General features: G+C 37.1%; 1 protein-coding gene across 15 annotated transcripts in view; it reads right to left on the bottom strand.

The window, feature by feature from the left end:
- Window positions 1-2886: 2886 nt before the first annotated feature.
- The window catches only part of EVC2 (EvC ciliary complex subunit 2), a 64960-nt gene continuing 45712 nt past the window's right edge, over window positions 2887-22134 (bottom strand). For 5 of the 15 annotated variants that reach the window (XM_086889200.1, XM_086889205.1, XM_086889215.1 and 2 more), the window contains 9 exons: window positions 21585-22049; window positions 18461-18661; window positions 17037-17159; window positions 13975-14202; window positions 12058-12266; window positions 10513-10600; window positions 5761-5954; window positions 4773-4874; window positions 2887-4291 (listed from right to left, as the gene is read on the bottom strand). In XM_086889200.1, the coding sequence (XP_086745326.1) occupies window positions 4018-4291; window positions 4773-4874; window positions 5761-5954; window positions 10513-10600; window positions 12058-12266; window positions 13975-14202; window positions 17037-17159; window positions 18461-18661; window positions 21585-22049 (1884 nt within the window). In that variant the 3' untranslated portion in view covers window positions 2887-4017. The remainder of the gene's footprint in view (window positions 4292-4772; window positions 4875-5760; window positions 5955-10512; window positions 10601-12057; window positions 12267-13974; window positions 14203-17036; window positions 17160-18460; window positions 18662-21584; window positions 22050-22134) is intronic. The other 10 variants (XM_086889201.1, XM_086889210.1, XM_086889212.1 and 7 more) reach the window with 3 other exon arrangements.

Here is a 22134-nt window from a genome sequence, read left to right as displayed (position 1 = left end):
CATGATTGAAGAAGATGCTCCAAAGAAGCTGACCTTTTCAAAATTCACTTCCCTGCAAATGTATGTCTTCTGCTCTCCAGAAGCATCTGTGAACCTTGGAGAAAACAAATTGCTTTTGGTCAGTGTGACTCAAGCTTCTGGATACAGCTGAGGTGAGAAAACTAACTAGTGGTTTTAGATAACAAGACCGCTCAAATACAAAGGTGAACATTGCCAGTTCTCATTAAATATATCAATGAGATTAAAATTAAATTTAGGTCACAGTTGCCAACATTGAGCCCACTGTATAGTCTTTCACAAGTGTGGTGTCTGACTGACTTTCCCTGCCTTATTCCCTGTGAATAACAAGAAAACAAGTAGAAAGACTGTACTAAAGACCTGAGCTGGTGGCTTTTGCCAGTCATTTTTACAAGAGATCTTGAGTGGTGAAATAGAATGTGGAAAAGGCTAGATCCTACCTGGAGCACTCAGCTAGGAGGATAATGTTCATCACTTGCAAGTATTGCTTTTCATATGAACCCACACAGCTCTCAACAGCCTGTGACAATACAGCTTTATAACTCAGCAAGGAAAATAAGCTTTTTGCTGGTACACCTAAGGCTGCATAAGCACAGCAGGGGGCAACAGATGAGTGAATCTGGCATTTGATGCTTTGAAAATCCCACTGTCAGTCTCTTGGGAAGCTGGAGCTGTTGACAAAAGGCAGTGTAATTATTGGCACTGGGTTGTACAAAGGTAACAGCATAAAAACTTAACATTCCCCAGAAGAAATGAAGGTGTTAAAATAGCAGCTGGGTAAATACCAGATAATGAAAGAAATCAGCATGAGTTCCCCAGGTTCAAATAAGGCAGACAAGTATTTTGCAGAACTGACCTTATTAAAGAGACATTATCACTTTAAAAACAATTACAGTAATCAGTGAAGAGTAAGAGATACATATTAAACATAACAATTATTTCCACCAATCCTTTTACTTCCATTTTCACATTTTTCTGTAGTGAAGTGCCAGGTCCATGTAGGTGTTCTCACTTTTGTTTACAACAGATTGACTTTGACACAGATAGCCTCTCCCAGAACATCCAGTTACTCACACTTGGTATGAATTATTCTTCATTAGGCTTAGCATCTGTATTCTACTTCATAATAAATTAATACACAATAGCAAGGTTAAAGAAATGAAATACAAATTTATGATCAGAAATCTCAACCCACTTGTTTCACAGAAGCATTTTCACCTCAATCACTGGAGGACACTTTTAGTACATCTTCCCTAAAATATTTTGCATCATGTGGGATCCATTTTATTAAAAAAACACCAACCTTCAAAATGCAATATTTTATTTTATTAAATTATTATTTATTAATTATTATTAATTATTAATTATTTAAAAGCTTGACAGAGTGAGGAATATGTATGGCATGCTGATCCAGTATCCAGATATCCCAAGCCAAAAATACAGCAAGAAAGATGGGTTGTTGATAATGCTGAGGAGCCTATGCATAACTAAGCCTCCTGAAAATCCTGAAACCTGAGCACAAGGGCTGTTAGCTGCAAGCTAACATTACTGAAGTACATGTTGAAAAAACATAACAAAGGTACAGTTTATTAGTCCAGTATGGAGAATAATTTCTGCAATAAAATCTACCATTGCCATTAAGTTGTTATTTACTGTATGGATTAAAGCATCATTGTCCAAGGATAGTTACTTTTGCTTGTTCTTTGTATGTTTTGGCTCCTTGTCCAATGGCTTCATGTTGAGGGAAGAGAGCAGTGCAGTGGAGATGGGAGTACACAGGGAACTGTCCAGGGCAACAGGAGAAGCAATGAACTTACACGGGAACACAACTGATTTGGACAATGTTCCAAATACTGAAGAACTTGGCCTTATACAACTTCCTGTGTTGATGACTGTGAAGCCAAATGGGATGAATTTGAATGGCTTGAGAGACTTCAGCTGTGAAATAAGAACCATAATACCTATGGCACACACACAAATCTGCACAATCTACAGCTGGTCCTCTGTCCTCTGAGCAACTCAAAGCTGAATTTAAGTCAACTTTACTGAAGCAGACTATTTCCTATTTAGTACTTCTTTCACAAGGCACAAGAAATCTTAAGATCTGGATGTTTCTTTGAATGTATTGCATGATAGAAGAGTGACTCATAGCAGGGTGTAACTTTCCCTGCTAGAATAGTTACAATCACAGAACCACTTCAAATTTGTGATGAGGTGTGACAGAGTTACAAATCAGCCAGACACAGAGATTACCTATTAAGGATAAAAAATTGCTATTGTAATCAATATTCAGATATTGCATTTTATTATTGTAACCTATTAGAGCTATTGGCCTCCATGTCTTACCCATGATGAGTTACTGTCATTTCCCTCTTATACTGTAGTAGTGAAGAGTCTGGGCTTGCAAAGAAATCCTGGAAGGGACTGACATTCAAGAAGGTACTTCAGCTTTCAAGTGTTCCTTGCAGCCATGAGCTGTCCAACTTTTCCAATTACTTTCTTGCCTAGAGGCAATTGCTTTCTTGCCTCTTTCTGAAACACCTGAGGCTCCTCCTATACAGCTCTGGCCAGCTCCAAGGCAGGACAGACCCTTCTCTTTACCCACCCCTGCCTTGGGGATGAAACACCAGTCAACAACAGCAACTCTGAACTCCCACAACCCTGGCAGACTCCTCTTTCTGTGACAGCAAGTATTTCCATGAAATGACTGAAGAATGCAATCAAATAATAATAAGGATTGTCAATCTAATTACTGCATACGTTTTCTAATGTTAGCAGTGATAGCAAACGCTAATTGTTGTTTACTGTGGGATGAATATTTAAACTTGTCAAAGAAGTGAGGAAAAAAATACCCACTGCACATGCACATATATTGTAGCATTTTAATTTTTAAATTATATGGCACCCTATTAAGGCACAGAAGATCTGTACGTGAAAAAATGCAAAATATATGATCACAGTGGCCTCAGAGCATAGCATTCAAATACAGTTACAACTCCTTCAAAACAGGCTTGAATAATATAAAATATTAAAAAAATACATATGGTTATTTTAATTAGTTTTTCCCTGTTCCTCTTTTTAAAATTCATTTTTATAGGGTTCTTCAAGTCAACTAGACGGGTTTAAAAATTAACTCTTTTTGAAGTGTAATATTATAGTCTCATCACTTTAGAGAAATTCAGGAATAAGAACTTCAGAAATACCTAAAATTGTGAAAATTGGCAAAAAATGCAATCAAAAGAGCTTCTGAAGGCATGCCCATTTCCATTTTTCACTTTTCTACTGAGCAAATGTGATGACACTGCTTCACCAAGAAAAAAACTGCAACAGGTTGTAAATATTTAACAGTTTGGAACTGTAGCCACACTCACAGTTCAGCTGATTTAAGTTTAGAAACAGCGAAATGCTGAAGTTACTGCAGGATGAAAGGCCAAGTACACAAGTATATGCTGAAGATCTGGCTGTCATTGTAGAACATAAACTGCAGAATTAACATGCAAAGCCTATTAGGAACACAATGTTAAACAGTAAACTAACGAGGATAACATAAAACCAGAGAACAGAGGACATGTGGTTCATCCATTTCATCTCTTTGTGTCATCTGCTATATTGCAGCTTACCACAAAAATATAAACACAAGAATAGTAAATCAGTACCTACTATATACAATAAATAACCTTTCTGTATAAATTATGAAAATACAGCTATGGTAAAATCAGTGCAAAAATGACCAAAATGTAGTGAAGGAACACAGAGTCCTGTCTGCCAGAATGTGCATCAGAGTATGCCCATATTTCAACTAGGGAAACAAAGCACTGACAAGAAATAAAAAATGCAAGATGCACATCACTAATTGTGCCATTCTAAAATTACATCTGCTCCCAGTATCAGACAAATCAGATTAAAACACATGTGTTATTTGAACTGTACACTTCATTCTTCTTCATAAGTTTACTAACTTCCTCTTCCCTAATTGATACTTTCAAATGAAAATCGCTCTTATGAGCCCATGTTTGCATGAGCAGCCTTTTTAGAATTAAGAAAGTTCTTTTTCTTTTTTCTTGGAAAATTATGCAAAGCAAGTATTGGATCACTTGGCTCACGGAACAAAAATATCTTCTCCCCTGTGTCTAACAGCTCTATGGCTTCAGCAGTTGCTGAGTTCAGAGATTCAGGTGGATCAGGCTGCTCTGGAGGAGGATGTGCAGGTGAACATCCCAGATGAATGAATGCTGCTTTCTCCAAGAGAGCAAGTTGTTTCTTCTTTATCAAGCTACATTAATGAAAAAAATTGTGTTGAAAAGTGAAAATGGAGGCAAAAAATGCATACCTCCCTATACCACACCTTGCCACAGAAGTGGTGACTTTGGAAGCTAAAGAAATTCCTATTTCAACAGAAAGAATTGCAGTTTTTATTCTAATCCCCAATAATTCACGTATCATTTTCTGAGATACAAAATTGCACAAGGAAAGGTAACCTTATAGTACATAAAAATAGGGAAGATGAGCAATGTATGTGGAAAATGTGAGAATTTTGTGGATACGTACAGAAAAAACTTTTTAGGTATTTACTCCACTGCTTTTTATGCGTACATATGTTGTAGGAAACACAAGCACTAAATAGAACAGTGTTAGAAAATGCATACTTATGAACTAATTTTTTTATTTCTAACAGCTCTAAGAAGAATCTTGGGACATTCAATAAACTATAAACAAAAAAAAAACAGGTGTGCTTGTTCTGGTTTTCTCCTTACCTGTCTTTTCTCTTGTTTAGAGAAGGGATCTTTTCTAAACTTCTGTTTATCAGATCTTGCCTTATTTTGTTCTCCAGTGCTTGCCACAACTCTTGGCTCTTCCTGAGGGAGCAGGAAAGAAAAATCCATAGCAGCAAATCCCCAAACATACACATTTTTCTTCCCTCTCTGACTTAGCTACCAAACCCATGACAGCAATACCACAAATGCAGTCAGTAAGAGTGTTCAAGTACTTCTGCTGCCCTGCCACAAATCATTTAAACCAGCTATGATCACACCTCAGGGCATGGTACCAAGGACTCTTATCTGTTTCTTGACAATCCACATCTGCCAACAACAGGGCTCAGTGCCACAACATCTGCTTCTGTCTCCTTCCCAAGTCATGGCAGGGAGTTGGGAGAGCAGATCTGGGAGCATCCCTTGGTCTTACTGCACAGATTTCAGCTCATGTTAATGGGGCTAAAGGGTAGTGATGAAGGCCTTGAGAGTCTCTGTGAGAAAAGGGAAACACAATGGCCACTTGGAACTTCAGTACTACAAAGCAACAGACTTCTGCAAGGCTGCAACTTCCACTGTGAGGAAGGATGATCTCCTTTACATCTTTGAGAGCTACAGACACCTAAAACCCAGTGTGTTAAGAATGCTATTAAAAAAAAAAGTGTAAGGAAAATATTTTAACAAACTCCAATTCAGGCAACAGAAAGAAAGTTATCAGAACAGGATTTATAAATCCATGAAATAACTGTTTAATTAATGAACTTATAAAAATTTTTAAACTTTGTATAAATCAATTTATTATAGTTAAAATATTTCACAAAATAAAGTAAACCATTTTGAAGTATTTTTACCCCAGAAAAATAGTTCAAAAGGAAACTTATGCACCAGTGATTATTTTCTAAAGCTGTCAATCTCATTGTCCAGCACATACATATACACATAAAGCAACAATCTTGTTTTGCAGTGGGCTACCAGAAAACATCACACCTACCTTTTCTTACAGCTGCCAGACTCATCTGCATTACTGTCACCTTCAACACCACCATCTGAGTATTCACTGATGGAATCGAGGACAGAAAGAACCTCACTTTGTGAGCTGGAGGGCAGCAACAAGTTCAGGACCCTGTGCAATACCCCCATTGGCACCCTCATCAGTTTAGCTAAATAACCTGCCAGACGGAGCTCCTAGAGGATTAAATGAGTAGAAGACAGATAAATTTAGCATTAAAATAAATGTTAGCTGATCTTAATTACTGTTATTAAATAAATAGTCATTATGGAAACAAAAAAAAAATGAAGATTATTTTAGTAGTGATAATTTTGGTACCAAGTGGTTATACTTCCATGTTCACTGTTTCAACCTACAGTGACCCATGTATATCATGGCTGCCCATTTCATTTGTGATTTTGGCAATGCAAATGCTAAATAACTAGCTGATCTTGGCATATATGATTAGGGAATGTAGTTGATGCCCTTTGGTCTGAAAAATCCCAAGGCAATTATATTCTATCATGTATTCTATCATTCCATCATTAACTAATATATGGATTCTACTCCTATAAGGAAATCCTTTCAAGACAGGAAGGAAGCAACATGCCATCATTTGGTCTGTAAAATTACAGAAGGAAAAGTAGCCTCACAAAACTTTACACATTGTCATGGTTGATCACTTCATTAGTCAGTTTCTCTTAACAGCAGATTCTGTGATAAGCTCAGAGAACAGCTTGTAACACTTGTTAAGGAAAACACCTGCCTTTCTTTTGGTAGTATTTTTTTATTCCTAAACATCCTGCCCATTTTTGCCCAAAGGTCAGTAGTAAAGCATATTCATATAATATTCAAATAGACTGAATTAAAATTTAGTTGCTACATAGACACTCAACCAGCCCCATTTCCTGTCCCACTCCAAACACTCAAATCTCATTGCTACTTTCTGCTCTGTAGACATATATATAATGTCCCCAGGATGTTCCTGCAGACTTCTCATGTGTATCAAATATGAAAAGTCTACAATATATTGAGAACTATGTGGAAAGAAAAGAGTAAGGCAATGGAAAGCAAGTTAATTTTTTCAAAAAAATGCCAGGAAAAAAGCTATTGTTGTCTATTCAAGCCATACATGTAACTCAGGTAGCTGAAGTAAGGTAAGACATGCCAAACATGATGACTCATGACAGCTGAGTTACCACCACTCTGCACACCCTCCTCTAAGTGTTGATGGAGGAGATGATTACAAAGCCTGTGTCACATAAAACCCCACAAAGTCCCACCATTCAGGAAGACAGCCAGGTTCTTTGTCCACAGTGGTTTCAAAAAGTCACAGCAAGTGTCTGCCTCTTTTTCTGCAAGACAACTTTTCAGAGGAGTGAATTCACCTAGGAGATCCCTGGATTAACTGAATCATCTTCTTTGAAAGAAACAAAGCATCACCAGCAAGGCAGTCTTAAACCAAATTTAGACAGCCACACAAAATAAAGAAATAAATCAACCTCCTTTTCCTTCAAGCAGAGCATTCTCTCCAAAAGGTAAGAAAACTAGTTGCTTTCCAAAGTTTTCTGGCCTCTTCAGTTTTGTTATAGATTTTCCATGGAAACCACTGAGATCACACAGAATTAACAAGACAAAATCCTAAAACTGATGAGAGATTAGTAAATTGGTACAGTTCTTAAAATATTTTCAGTCTGACCAGGCACCAAAGTTGAACACCAGAAAGATGTTTGCTCAGGCTACTTAGTGAAAGAAATTATTTGATTCTTCTTTGGAAAGGAATGCAAATAACAGCTTAAATCTTAATACAGACACCAAAGTCTAATTTCTACAGTACTGTGTTGTATTTCTGGTCTTTAAAAAGTGCTCTTCTAGAAACTTACAAAATGCAACATTAAGGGAGAATAAGCATGACATCTCTGAGACCTATTCTTCTCCTTTTGGCTAAATGTTCTCAGGACCTTTAAACCAGTTATTTATTATGGATGTACATCATGACTTTAGTGCCGCTTTCTTCTGTAGCAGTTTCCTCTTTAAAATGTTCTTTTCTTTGACCCTTACCTTTCTGCACCAAGTATAACTTGGACTGAGAGCCAACCCTTAATACTTTTCTAGCATAGCAGAACTGACAATTAAGCAATTCTTAAAGCTGTCAACAATGCCAGAAGTGGCACAGGTGCCCATCAGGCAGATGGACCTGGTACACATACAGCAAAGGGAGTGCTGGTGTGTGAACACGCACCAGCACTGAGCACCAATTTCAGATGCTCACAGCTACCCAGACCAGCTTGCAGAAGTTGAAAGAATTGAATATGTGTGCAAACCCAGGAATGGTCAGATCAAAAGTTTGATTGTTCAGGTATATTATTGGTAAAATATCAGAAAGGTCAGGGACTCATTTTTCTACAATAACAAATGGATACAAGTGCTACTTGTGCCATCGATAGCTTCATCTGTATTCCCAAAACATTGACAAATAAAGCCAGTAATAAATGGTAGATTAAAAACAGTAGATTTTTTAAAAAGTATTTGGACTGAGCAGTATATATTCAAACAACTGATGCAAGAATCAATGAACTCCAGACACGATGTGTTTCAAGTTTCCTGTGCTGTTTCCACATGCCAGTCTGCCTGCATCATATGTTGGATCCAAAATGCAGTTAGTGTACCTGGGGCTACAGCTATGAGTTTATTCAAAAGTAACATCTCAGCCAGAGGCTGATGATCCTGAACTCACTGTCATTCAAGCAAATCTCTTATTGACCTCAATCTGCCTTGATAAGGATGTAAGTAGAAACATGAAATATAGAAAGTAAAACTTACCTGGTTTGGGTATGTTTTTTTTTTTTTCAGAGAGGGTGTCATCTACAGCTCTGAAAACTACTCTAAAGGGGAAAATTCTCTTTAAAGAAAAGAATGAGTGTAAGACAGCTATAGTTTCCTAACATTTGTCAATGTAATGTGTTCTATAAATTGCAAGAGAACAGGGGAAAAAAGGATTTAAAAATCAATTTCCAGCATCAGCTCACAGGCTAAGCAGATCCAAAAGTATAACTGTGCTGCATCATAAGCCTTAATAAATCAGTAAGTTAATATTCTACTAAGGATATACTTCTTTACAGTTGAATTAAGAGTAGTCAGGTTTGGAATTATAGTTGGGAGTTTTTATACTATTATTCTTGCGGAAAAAAAGTTTTGCTTTATATATCTTTATATATTTGCAGGGTTAATGTGGATAGGTTTTAAGGAATTTCAATAAAGTATGTTGTAGGATATCTCTGGGCTACACTTTTTATGAAAAAAAAATACAAATACAAAAAAACCAATGGTATATTTGATGTGCACTTACACAAATGAAATTATTTCTTCAGGGAATCTTATCAATGAAACGTAAGGCACAGTACCCCAAGTATATGGTGAACAGCGTACCCCATTTCTCAAGTGCAATGAGGTGACAGCAATGCTTTTCAATCTGTCTTCAACATGTCAAGATTTATGATTTTTAAGGGTCATTGTTCACCTACTATGGTGCAAAGAGGACAGGGTACTGTGAAAATTATGATATACTCTATTTGCATACTTACGTAATCTCCAAAACAATGATTTTAACCTCTCTTACAATGCACATGCCATGCTGTTGAGAAGCCCTTTCACATCTGCCCTATCTGCATCACAGAAACTTGGAATCATGGGAAGAAGACAAATCACCATAATCCAAGGGGAAATGGTCAGTGAACTGCTACACCAGTCATTCACACACATCTGTGGGATTTGGTGGGATCTACCCAAGGGGACTCAGCAAACTGGCCATGTGGTCACTGGGACATTTTCTGTCATTTATCAGCAGTCCTGGCCAACTGGAAGGGTACCAGCTGACTGGAGGTTATCAAGTGGGACACCCATAAGCCCAGAAAGGCTGGAAGAAAGATCTGGGGAACCAGATGCCTGCCAGCCTGACCTCAGTGCTTGGTAAGGTTATGGAACAGATCCTCTCGAGTGATTCAGCAGAAACAAACTAAGAGACAGGAAAAACTGAGAGATCCTTAGACTAAAGTGCTCCTCCCTTGACATGGTGGTCTCTGAAGTTCCCAATTCATGATGCAGGGGACTGTGACCACACTTGTTCCTGGGAGGCAAGATACCTGGACTCAGAAAGCGGCTCCACCAGGTCTTTTTTGATGCTAGCTACATATTTCAACCAAGATCAGCCTGCAGATAAAAACTGGGGTCAATCCAGAATTTCATAGTTAAGGCCTTTGTAGGACTGACAAGCAGCCAACACACAGCAAATCACCTGAAGACAAGACACTCATTTTGAAAACGAGTATGAGCAATGATACTAGAAAATTTAACTACCAGTCCTGCTATCATTTAATTTTGAAATATAATCAATGCAAATAATTCTTAACACTCATCAAAATCTAATCAAAATCCTTTTTTCAATACATGAAAATCCAACTGTAAATCTGTCTGTGAAGCAAAAAATCAGGCACTTCAGCTCTGCACAGAATGAAATGCAATAGGACAAACCCTGAAAGGATTTGTAAATGAACAAACAGAAGTATAACTCGGTAAAATTCAAAAGGCTGAAAGTAGCTCAGAATTAAGTGAAGTGCCTGACAGTATAGTCTGCAAACTAGTAGCAACTACTAGCAGAGAGTAAATACATCTAATGGTTCCCTAAAAAGAAGAAAAGCTGATATCCAGATACAACTGCAATTTGAACTTGGAAGCTTTGTTTAATTTCATGCTTACCTGACTATAAATTGCTGAAAATGCATTCGTTTCTATATTTTCCAGGAGATCTTCAAGCACCACGCAATTCCATTGCTCATCTCTCAAGCTGAAGTGAAAGACAGAATTAACATTGAAATCTTCCCAGGTGCAATGACTGTATTATAGGAAACAAAATCTGAAGGTTACCCATTCAGGAAACATTATCTGTCTGCCAGCAAGTCTGCTATGAGCAGCCTAACTTCTAAAAGATGCCAAACTCTTTTCCCTTCTTCCCTGAACCCCCAAGCAAACACCAGAGCAGAATCTAAAGCTATGCTCTTGCACGCAATTCAAATCTGGAACTACTCCAAAGCAATGTGATTCAACCTGTCCCCATCCTCTTCCCTCTTTCCTCCCTAAATCTCATCACCACACTTTAAGGCAAGTTGTGGATCTTTTTGCAGCTGAAATAGGATATTAAACAGTTAATTTCCTCATTGCTGGTGATTATTTTTCTTTTCTAGACCATAACATGATGACATCATGTACAAATCCTGCAACGTACAGAAGCGTGAAACTTGTTTCTTCCAGTAGGTTTTCAAGACAAGCCTAGTGGCAGTTTCTTTGAAGGCTTCCCTGAGAGGTTCACCGGCTTGTGAATACTCCTGCACTCCTGCAGAGGTTTATCTGATCTTCTACTGACTCTTTACTTCTGCAGCAGGAAAGCTGTTCATCTAAACTGAGTAAAGCTCCAGCCTTTTCAGAATTAAAGCAGACTTACCACTATCACAGCCATTTTTAATGTATCAGTGGTTTTATGGAAAACATGCTTTCTAACGGAAAGCACACTTTGAGGATGTTACATGAAGCTTGAAATGTGCTAGGCTTTTAATACTGTGCAATTCACATGGCAATGCCATTTCTACCTCCTGTAATCCCAATAAAAGTAATACAATAGGCTGCAATTTTGAAAATTATCATCCATTTTTGCTAGTCAGCCTTTATGACAAGACAGTTATTTCTATATACTTACCAAGAGTCATTTTATTTGTCACAGATATCTTTACTTAAAAACTGGCCAGAAAAAATTGAAACTGAAGAGGAGTTTATACATCTCATCAAAAGTAATTGTGTGCCAGGGAATTCAGTCTACAGTATGACAATGGAGATGGAAATTCAATTTAAATTGTCTCAGCTATTTCCTCTGACCCCAGCAGATCATGTTGCCCTGAAGTCCCTCCTTATCTTCTTGGGAGACAAAGTAATAGGAATAAAATTATTTTCCTCCTTAATGATATAGAGTATCATTATTTTTCCACTATCCCTGTGAAAAAAATGGTGACTGCCATGCAGCACACAGCACAATTTATATGCTACTAAGTTATCATTATTTCATGTTTCTTATTTCAATATTCCCAACTCCTTAGTTATGCTCTGGGCCACAGCACAAGAAAGCAGTGTTCAAACACAGATGCATGGTCCCTCCCCAACACAGCAGAAGATGCCTCCTGCTGTTTCTCCAGAATATCTTAAGGTCCATATGAACTGCAGTAACACAGCAAAACCTAAGACCAAAGAACTTACCTTTGCTGGTACAGGTTTATAAATTGTTTACATTTATTCATGGCCTGTCTTAACAGAACTGTCACGCGTCTTTCTGCATTCGTGTCCACAGCTTCATTTGAGAGTCCCAAACCATCCAGAATCCACCTCTGCCTACTCATTAGATGCTGCTGCACTGACTCCTTATGCATCATCTCATACTCCAATTTCCTGTTAAGTTCTTCAATCTCCTAGAGATTGAAAATGCATGATAATAAGAAGTTAAGTTATAACTTGAAAGAACAAATTTCATTTGGAATGAAGAAAAAAGACAATGGTATCAGATTTTCTGACATTATTAATTTCTTATTCTACCCAGCCACTTGCAGTCATTACAGTTTTCAATTCATTGCACAGCTTCAGTAAACATGACTGGCACATTCTGAATATAAGTACAATGAGGAAACCTACAACTCAATTTTCATTGTGTTTAAAGTTAATGCTCTCTGAAACCTTCCACTGTAGAGGACATCCAGCACGTACACTGCCAGCATGGCTGAGATCAAACCTAAGGAACACCACCATTCAAATTCATTTGCAAGCTGCATAAACCCACAAAAACAGCTTTAGAAACTCAGACTAACTAGTTTTAATTATACAAAATTAACAGCTAATATCAAAGTGATTTAAGTTAAAAGGCAGTAATTCATAATTAGTCTGATAAAGTTAGGATTAAAATAAAATGTTCTGAAAATGAAAATGTTAAAATCCAAAGTCTTCAGGGGACTGGATCCCCCATGCAAAGATCTAACTTTGGTCAAAAAGTCAAACTAGACACCAGAAGGAAGGCTTCATATTCCCATTTCCAATGCCACTGTTGTCTCACCTCAACCTTTACGTTGCTTACTATCTCGAAGCCCCACTTCCTAACCTGTACCTTGGAGAAAATGCTGAATTTTAATCTATTCCTCTACCTCATCAGCTGTATTTAATCCAATGTTAGCTATTCTAGGCCTCACTTCTGCCCCTTCTTCAATCCTCTTCCTTCACCCGTTCAACGACAGAGAAGGTGAAAGCAACTTCTCTGAAAAGGCCCCTCACACTTATGGCATAAAAGGCAAAAAACTCTTCCTACATACAACTTTCACTACTTCCTACAGATCTAACACAAATTGAACCAAAACTGGAGGCCTATAAGCATCTCACTCTATGAGAAACTCTGTGGAGATGGCTACATTAAAATTTAACAAGGGAAAAATTCCTTGTCCTAGCAATAGCTGTCTAATGATGCCCTCTAGAAAAGAGGTTTCTCTCAAAAACCCATTTTGTTTGTTCTGCTCCAGTGCTCTCTCCAAGCCTCACTTGGATGGTTTCAAATAGCAGATGCAGAAAAAAAAGTCCTTGTGAAAACGGAGCACTGAAGTATTAAAAAAGGATTAGAAAATTGGCACATATCAACTATGTAATGATTATGGTGAAGGGAAGAGGTTTTTCCAGATTTTCTACTATTTAAACTGCATGAATGTGCCTGGAGTGAGATAGGTAGGAGGCTATATAGATAATCTCTAAAAACTTGATAACTGAAGTATATCATGTGGTTATGGATTTTGCATATGGACAGCATTGTAACATGAGCAATTCTATACGACAGACACAACAATTCACTCTTCCAGCCATGAGTCCAAATCACTTCTCAACTATCTTTCTTTCAATCAATAAAATATTAAATAGCCATCAAAATACTACCCTTTCTGACTGCATACAACAACAAAAAAAAATAATACTACACAATCTTCCTTGGCTTTCCTCTTTATGTCTTTAACTGGATACATTAAAGTGTCCATACAGAAATTAAAGTCTGAGCCACCAGAAGCTGCAAACCAGCAGCTAAATCAAAGACCCTCTAATAGTTGTTGTTTCCTAACAGGATTATTTTCTTTTAACAACTACATTACTTACAGGATTATGTGCTTCTAAAATCTGAATACATTCCACTTTTGACAGGGTTTTTGACGTGTTCAGTTGCTCAAAGAGCAATGCTTGCACATTTATGATAGCAGTATACAGCTCCAGCATTTTAGATTTTTTAACAGTCTTTTGAAAAGCTAAAGAAGCAATATACTCTCCAAGTTTATTTTCCAGATTGTGCAGGTGACACTCTTTTTCAAGCTGCAACTCATACTTAATCTAAAAAACAAAACAAAACAAAAAAGATAGGAAGATTAACAGAAACTCTTACATGAACTCTGTAATTAACAAGCAGGATTATGACAGCGAAGTAAATCGATGCCATTATCTTATAATGTAATGCACTGTTTCAAGAAGTGCTTTTAACCTTCAATTCCAAGCTTTTACTGTAATAAAAAAACAACTATAGTACAGTAAAATATTGTAAAGAGAGCAGGCTTTCTTTTAGGGTAGTCAAAACTTCAATATTAAATGCTAACCCAAAACAGAGGGTCTATATAATTTTTATTATAATAAAATTAAAAGCTAGAAATACTAGAAATACTAATAAATCTATGGGTACCTATAGTTAAATGGAAATATAAAATATGCCCTTTTGCTTAGAAAAATATGAAACTTATAGAAAGATTGTATTTAGTTTCAAATTGGCAAGTGTCAGTTAATGCTGACTGATGACATTCAACCTACTATTCTTTAAGCAAATAACGAAAAATCTTCTATAAAACAAATTTAAATTGTAAATCAAAAGTCTATTGGCAATGGATTTCAAATAAGATTAAAACTGGATTGGATCAACATCAAACAGCATAAAATCAAAGTGATTTAACTCAGTAACTGTTGCTGCCACACATTTGATGGAACATCCACAGGAACTATTCAAGGGTGAAAGGCAAGTGCAGCATGTGCAGGCACACAATCCAGTGCAGTGTGACTGATGAGCTCTCCATGCTGTACCACTGACATTGGCAGCCAAGGACACTGCATTGTGACTATTTTTCTGTGGGACAATGTGTATAGCAGCCAGCTGCAATTACCTTCTTTAGATACTTCCATCTGAGCTTGTTGCTCTAAGCTCCCTTCACACTCAAAAAGGAAAAAGATAGCTTTCAATAGGTTTCATATACTAAAATATGGGTTTGCACTGACATGTAAGGTGGATGTCTAGGTTAGACACTGATGGCTACACTGAATATCTAACATTTAGGTAGCTGAATCCTCAAATGACAGTAAACAATTGCCAGTTTGGTCTTATTCTCTCTCCCTGTACTATTCATGTGGGCCCAAATAGCTGGATTGTAAGAGAGAGAAGACACAGATAGAGAAAACACATGAAGCCCTGAGAGCTGCAACTCTCAGGTGTTGATACCACCTGCTGCCTCACATGCCCATCTACACACACTCTTGGATATCAGAGCCCAAGGTTTTCCCTCCCTCCATCCCTAAATTCTTTCTTCATCCTGACAAATCTAATCTGATAGGTTTCACAGCACACCAAAAAAACCCAAACCAACCAAAATCCTTTTCAGAAATCAGCATTTTCAGAATTTTCCAGTACTAAGTATTTTAACAGCAATGCTCAAATAACTACTGCCTGTGACAGAATGGAAGAACCACAGACATCAAAGGAGAAACGTCAAAACCTTTTAAAGTTTTGGTCAAGTTTACTACCACTGTGGCCTCCAAGAGCAGATACTCACATTTGCATTCTACTGAAAAGCATTTATCCTAGCAAGTTTGGCCTCTCTCTTAAAGAACAGGCACAGGTGAAGTTAACCTTCCTATTTTAAAACAGAATTCTAATAAAAATGTAAAGCAGTATTTACTACCTTATATTTATCAAACAAGAATTCAGTACTTTTTTTGCCTCTAAAGCTTAGCTCATAATCTGAAGTACATTCAAGGTAGTACCAAAACCATGTAAATTTTGAAGATCAGGGCATTAGGTATTGAAGGTAAAATTTAAATACCTCCATTAAAGGATTAGAGCAGTCTCAAAACACTAGTTATTAAACTAGTAAAGAGTGCTAGAACACGCCTTCTTGTTGCAGTCTTGCCCAAACATCTGCTCTCGCTTTCAAAGACTCGGTGCTAGACTAGACAAATATTTGCTTTTATCATGTACAACCAAAACAATGTGTTGCTTTCACATAAAAGTGAAATAATTTCTGAATTAACATGTTGACCAAGTATTTTTAGTTTTTCACGATACAGGTATAAAAAAGATAAGAAAGAGGTATAAAAATAGCTTTTTGTCCAAATTGGTACTAAAATTGATACTGTAATCACTTTTGAAACTATATTTTTATCTACCCATTTTAATTACCAATGATACATACCTCTTTGTTGTCTGTAGTTTCTACAGCCGTGCACCACCTATGTTTAACAAACTTATCATTGCAATGTCCTCCTGACATGCAAAACTAGGATTACCCATATCATACACATATGAAAGTTCTCTTGGAACATCTACTAGCCAGGAAGTAAAAAGTCTTCAAAATCCCATACTAAGATTGGCTCCACTCATTTCTCAAGGATTAATTTAGACTGGGGCTGTGTGTATCTTTAAAAGGTACCCACCAGAATCAAGACTTCCTTTCAATTAGCTCTGTACAAATAAATTCAGACCCTACCCAAAAACCTTTTGGATCTAAGAATTAAATTTTGGATTTTCAGCAGCATTAGCAGATGTCCTGGAACTAAATGTTGCTCAGCTGAAGCATGCATTAAAGCACCTCCCGTGTTTTAAAAGTCTTTCTAGAAAACCACAGGATCTATGGAAGCCATGTAATCTTGCACACATCAAGCCCCAAAACCATTGGAAGAAAAAGGGTTGAGACTTTAAACCAGTTCTGTAACTAAAATGCAAAAATAAAAATAAAGCAAAAACTATTAAGCATGAAATGCAACACCTTGATAAACGCAGGCAATAGTAGGGAGATGCATCATGCACCTTACACTTTTCTCTGCTTCTTATTCACATTGATAGAATACTGTCAGTCTTTAATTACTAAAGATCCAGGTCTTGACCTCAGTCCAGAAAAGATTGTACTTACCCTATTCAAATTTTCACCTTTCACTGAGTCTTCATAAATTAAAATTTTGTCCTGTAAAGATTTCTTCAGAATATCTAATTTACTTCTATTCCTGGATCCTGTTTTTCCCATTTTAGAATGCTGCTGTAACAAAATGAGTAAAAATTCCTTGTTAGAGGTAAATGAGGATGCTAATGTTAAGATTATTACTTGCTATTATTGGCACATCCACCAAATAATGAAACACTGGGCAAATATGACTTTCACTGAGAAAGTACACCTGAAATGAAGGAAGGTGCTGCCTATTCATTCAGATGATTCATTTGAACATTCAGACAAAGTTAGAATTTTTTTAAAAAATTTATTTCAAGCAGAATTATATATTCATCCTTTCCATGAAAACTCGTAGCATATAAATTTGATTTTAAACAAGCTTTAGCAGTGATAATAAGAGAAGATTTTAAGTGATACGTTGTCTCCTCAGCACAGTTAAAATGAACAAAGAATACTAATTTAAGATCTACATTGTTTTCAACACACAGTCTATGAATCACAAATGAACCATGATAATATTAAGAAGCACTGTTCCATGTAATCAAATTATTCTTGACCTTTCTATTTCTTTACAAGAATACCAACTAAGTATGTGTACTCTTGGGGAAATGATAACATCTGTTCAACTCTAAGGTTTTGCAAAGTCATTTCCCTCCTTTAGTACTTTAGAAACTGTTAAAGCTTTGAACCAGGCTAATTCCTAGCACAATTAACCCAATGTAGTTTACATGTTTAGGAAACATAACTGAACCAAAACAAAGCAAGGGCAACTCCTCCTTTTTAAGATGGTATCAGACACAACTAATACAGGAAACACTTTTTGCCCCTGTACTTTATAAGAACAGAAAACCATTTATGATTTCACAGCTTTTACATTTTACTGAAGGAATGAAACACCCCTCACAGGGTTCTTAAAAAAGTGTTAGATTTGATAGGCAGATCGACTGCTTGCTGGAAATATTTCTCTAACTTTGAGTATGCCTCATCTTCTATATATTTAAATGTGAGGAAATAACCCCAAACTGTCTGCATACACTTATATTTTTTGGAAACAAGAAACAGAAATCATGCCAAATTTCTTGTCAAGAAAGGCCATCTTACTCGGGAACTTTCCTAAACAGAAAAACCAATGTAGAAGTTCCTTTTTTCAGAAACTCCCAAAACTTTCACAAAAGCAGCAGAAATACAAGTGCATGTGAAAAAAACTATTTATTCGACTGCTGCCCAAACAATTATCTTTAAGTGCACTGGTCCATGCAGACAGGAAAAGTGCCCACTGCTGTCACACCTAAGAAGAAGCTACAGTCCCAGATCTGCAGCCAATGCCAGCAGTCACAGGTACCCCCAGGAGTCCCTTCCCCATCCCCACACTGATCCCACGCTGCTCCCACCTGTTGTTTGGTCATTGCTAAATCCTGCTCAACTTTCAGCACCTTGGTGTCCCTCTGCTCCACTTCAAAAGCCTGAAGCAAGGTTCTTGCTCTTATCTTGGGCCAAGCCAAGCTGCTGTCCAGCTGAGAGAAGCAGCAGTGCAACTCTTGCCTCATTCTAAGCAACTCCTCTTCTGAAAGTGAGAGGGGTAAACTTAGAAGCTGCCTGTTAAAAAAGCACAAGAGCCATTTGCTGTTCAGTGATTTAGGAAATATTGCATAAAATACAAGAGACATGCACACAAACACTTTACTCAGCAGTGATCATCTATTTCACATATCAGTTAGTGATTCCACACAGCAATGAACTGCTCCGCATGTACAAAATACCCTTGAGGATACCTTAAGTTCTACAAACAGAATTTCCCTGACTGTAAAACTTCATTTTCAAAGGAAAACAGCTTTTGAATATTTTAAAAATAAATTAATATTTTTAGCACATTTCCTATGCATAGAATCCTCCCACCACTTAAGACAACACAATCCCTGAACTTCAGCTGAAATTAAGATAAAAGCTTCCCATAAGGCCTCCCTGTGCTGTTTCCCAGCACTCAGCAGTCACAGCTACATTGAAGGAAAAAAAAAAAAAAATCTCTCTTTATTATAAAGCCATATGTAATCCCTTCCATCAACAGGTCACAAGGGTTCCAGCTGTTATTTGTAAAAAGGCTCTTTGCAGTCTGAAAAATGCAATATATTTTAAGAGTAATCTGAATTACTCAAAGTTCCTATTTTGTACAAGTAAGGTTCTAAACACATCTCTAAGGAACTGATCATCAGGTTAAGCTGAAGCTGACTTAAAAATAAAGTATGCTCAGTTCTGATTAACTATAGACTACGTTCATCTTCTTACCTTGTCTATCTTATTTCCTGAAGAATATTTCACAAAAAAAAAAATAGCATACTGTTGTTTGTTTCTTTTATTCCACAGAAATTGCTTGTATTTAAAACATGAACAGCGTGTTTTTTAAAGAGTATTTTTCATTGAAAAATGTATTATACTGCATGTTTCATTAGTACTGATACTTTTATTTAATGTATACCAGGCCTATACTACCTCACCATTTCACTAAAATATTCAAATTTAGAAATCCTTTTTTCTTTCTACTGATTCAGCAAAGAACAGTTAATATACTTTTAATGCATGAGGTTTTTCCCTTCAAAAAGTTGTTTACTGTAAGACAAGACTACCCCAAACAATCATTTATAGTATACTTAACAATTTTTCATCTTATCTTAGACTCATGGAAGAAAATCCATGCTATAAATCCATGTATATAGATAGATATAGAGAGCTATGAAATAAAATATAGCAAATAGAGGTTTGCCATGTCTATATTTAAAAAGGACTGTGAGCATTAACAATCTTCATAAATGTTTTGGACTAACCCATGGTCTCTTTGATAAGCAACAAAAATGAAAAGCTATCGTTCCAAATATTGCTTTGTGAACACTAGACAGCAGATGAGAACATAAGCATGAGAGCTGGCATCTGTCATCAAAATACCATAACTAACAGAAAATGGACTGAAAAAAATCAGTGAGACAGATTTTAAGGGGCTATTGATAGGACAGTTGTTGCTGCATTTTTTGGTATATATTTTCCTGCATTTTCCTGGAAAAAAACCCAAACAGCTTACTGCTGCTTCAAATAAACACTGCAGGTTGGAACACAATTATTATGGAATTCTAAGTTAGAAACGGGAAAGTCTACTGGGTCATACAATCTACCTCCACATTTCTGCAGGTCTGCTCTCAGCAATGTAAACAAGAGATAGTTAAGACAAGATAGAAAACAAATATAAATGACTCACAGAAAAGTATTTAAAATGCTGAATAAAATACAAAGCCCTCGAAATAAGAATCAAAACAATGGGAAAAAGTGGAATTTTTTCTTCAGCAAAGCAAATGTAATGAATAGTTTCTTTTTATATTCCTGTTGTATGGTTTTACAACATGTGGCAGGAAAACTTACAAAGATTTTGTCTGGATAAAACTGCTCATACAAATTTATTTTGCTTTGAAGAACAGGTTTCAAGGAGAAACTTTATTTAAAGAAACTTTACCAGTGTCTTTTTTTTTCTCTTTTCTTTTTCTCCCTCCCTGTTCCATCTCTTATGCATGGTACATTTTATTCAGAGCCACACAACTTATTACAGCTTTGCCTGTTCCAGTTGCTTCCCCTAAAGCTGCAATTTTATTTTTTCATGTTCCCATGTCTCTAACAATGTCTCTTATTAAATAGACATTGTATAGGAAATGTAGTACTGCTAATATTCAGGCAATGCAACAACCAGACATAAATGTACTTGAAAGCTAAGAAGAAACACTCATGAACATTCCCTGTTTTCTCAGGGACCTTGCTGCCCACTGTGAGAGGCACAACCACTCCTGGCCACAGCCATGGGCTGTCCCTGTGCAAGGTCTCCCAACTGCAGCAAGGCCACCACCTGCTTTCCCACTCCCCAGGGTTACACTGCAGACACCAATGGCCATAACACCCCCAGGGGCCCGAACTCCTCTCTGCAGCACTGCCTTTGCCATGATGCCTGTCTGGCTCAGGGCCTGGTGCCAGGGACACTCTGTCTGGAGGCCAGAGCAGTCTGACACGTGGAACCATGAGCTAGACAGGCAGATACTGCACTTTGTACTTAGGGACTATCTGGAAATACTGTGCCCAAACTTAGAAACCTGATGAGTAAGGCTTGACTTGTGGCTAAAAAGAATATATTGAACTTGGACTTGGGGCCAATTAGGTCTGACTAATTGGCATTTCCAAAGTGTGGGACTAAGAATAACAATGACAGACTGAAACAATGGAAGACATGTAAGTGATACCTCCCATGGAATGAATGGAAGTATAAAACACTTATTTCCATGTTTTTAGCTTCAAGACTGCTGCTTCCAGGGATTTCAACTGCAGTGCTCACTCACTGGTACTGCATGGGCTGAGAGCTTGGAAAAAAAAAAATCAATTCCTAAGTGCCTGACAGAGAACTGATCATTAGGAATTACAACTGGACAGGTGTGAAAACTGTTTTCCTCTATTTGCTACAGTAACTAAGAAAAGAGTGCAGAGAGATACTTGCATGAATATTGACTGTTCCCAGCTCCTTATTGTTTTTTGTTCTGAGATGCCTGTTTCCAGCTCTTGGCTTAGCTTTTGCCTGGTGAGCTGAAGCAGCTCTTCAGCAGCCATGCTCTTGTCATGTTCCTCCCTTTCAAGCTGTGCATGTTTAACCACCATCTCTTTTTTGTGCTCCTCCACAGCTTCTAGCAGGAACAACTTTGGCACATTGAGCTTGACCATTTCTTGCACAAACACTCCACAGTGAACACGTTTAAGCTCTTCAATGGCTTTCTCTGCTAGGCTAAATAGAAGCTCCTTCAGCTCTTCACTGGCTTCATTGTCAAGCTTTTCAGTAAGATCCTCAAATTCAATGGTGTGATCACTCAGAAGATTCTTCCAGTGTCTCAGGTAGTGAGAGATCTCAGTAGTAGTTTTGAAGGGGTCTCCAAGTGACAGCTGCTCCTTCTGATGCTCTTTCTGCTGATTCATTTACCAAAAGGAGGAGCAAAGTTAAGAAAAATGAACATCTCAAATTTTAACTCCTTAAATATGAATTTCATAGCAA

Source organism: Cyanistes caeruleus, chromosome 5 (genome assembly GCF_971803275.1).
Source record: "Cyanistes caeruleus chromosome 5, bCyaCae1.hap1.1, whole genome shotgun sequence".
Taxonomy (NCBI): domain Eukaryota; kingdom Metazoa; phylum Chordata; class Aves; order Passeriformes; family Paridae; genus Cyanistes; species Cyanistes caeruleus.
Note: the sequence above shows the minus strand (reverse complement) of the source record. Positions and strands in the feature narration are given on the sequence as shown.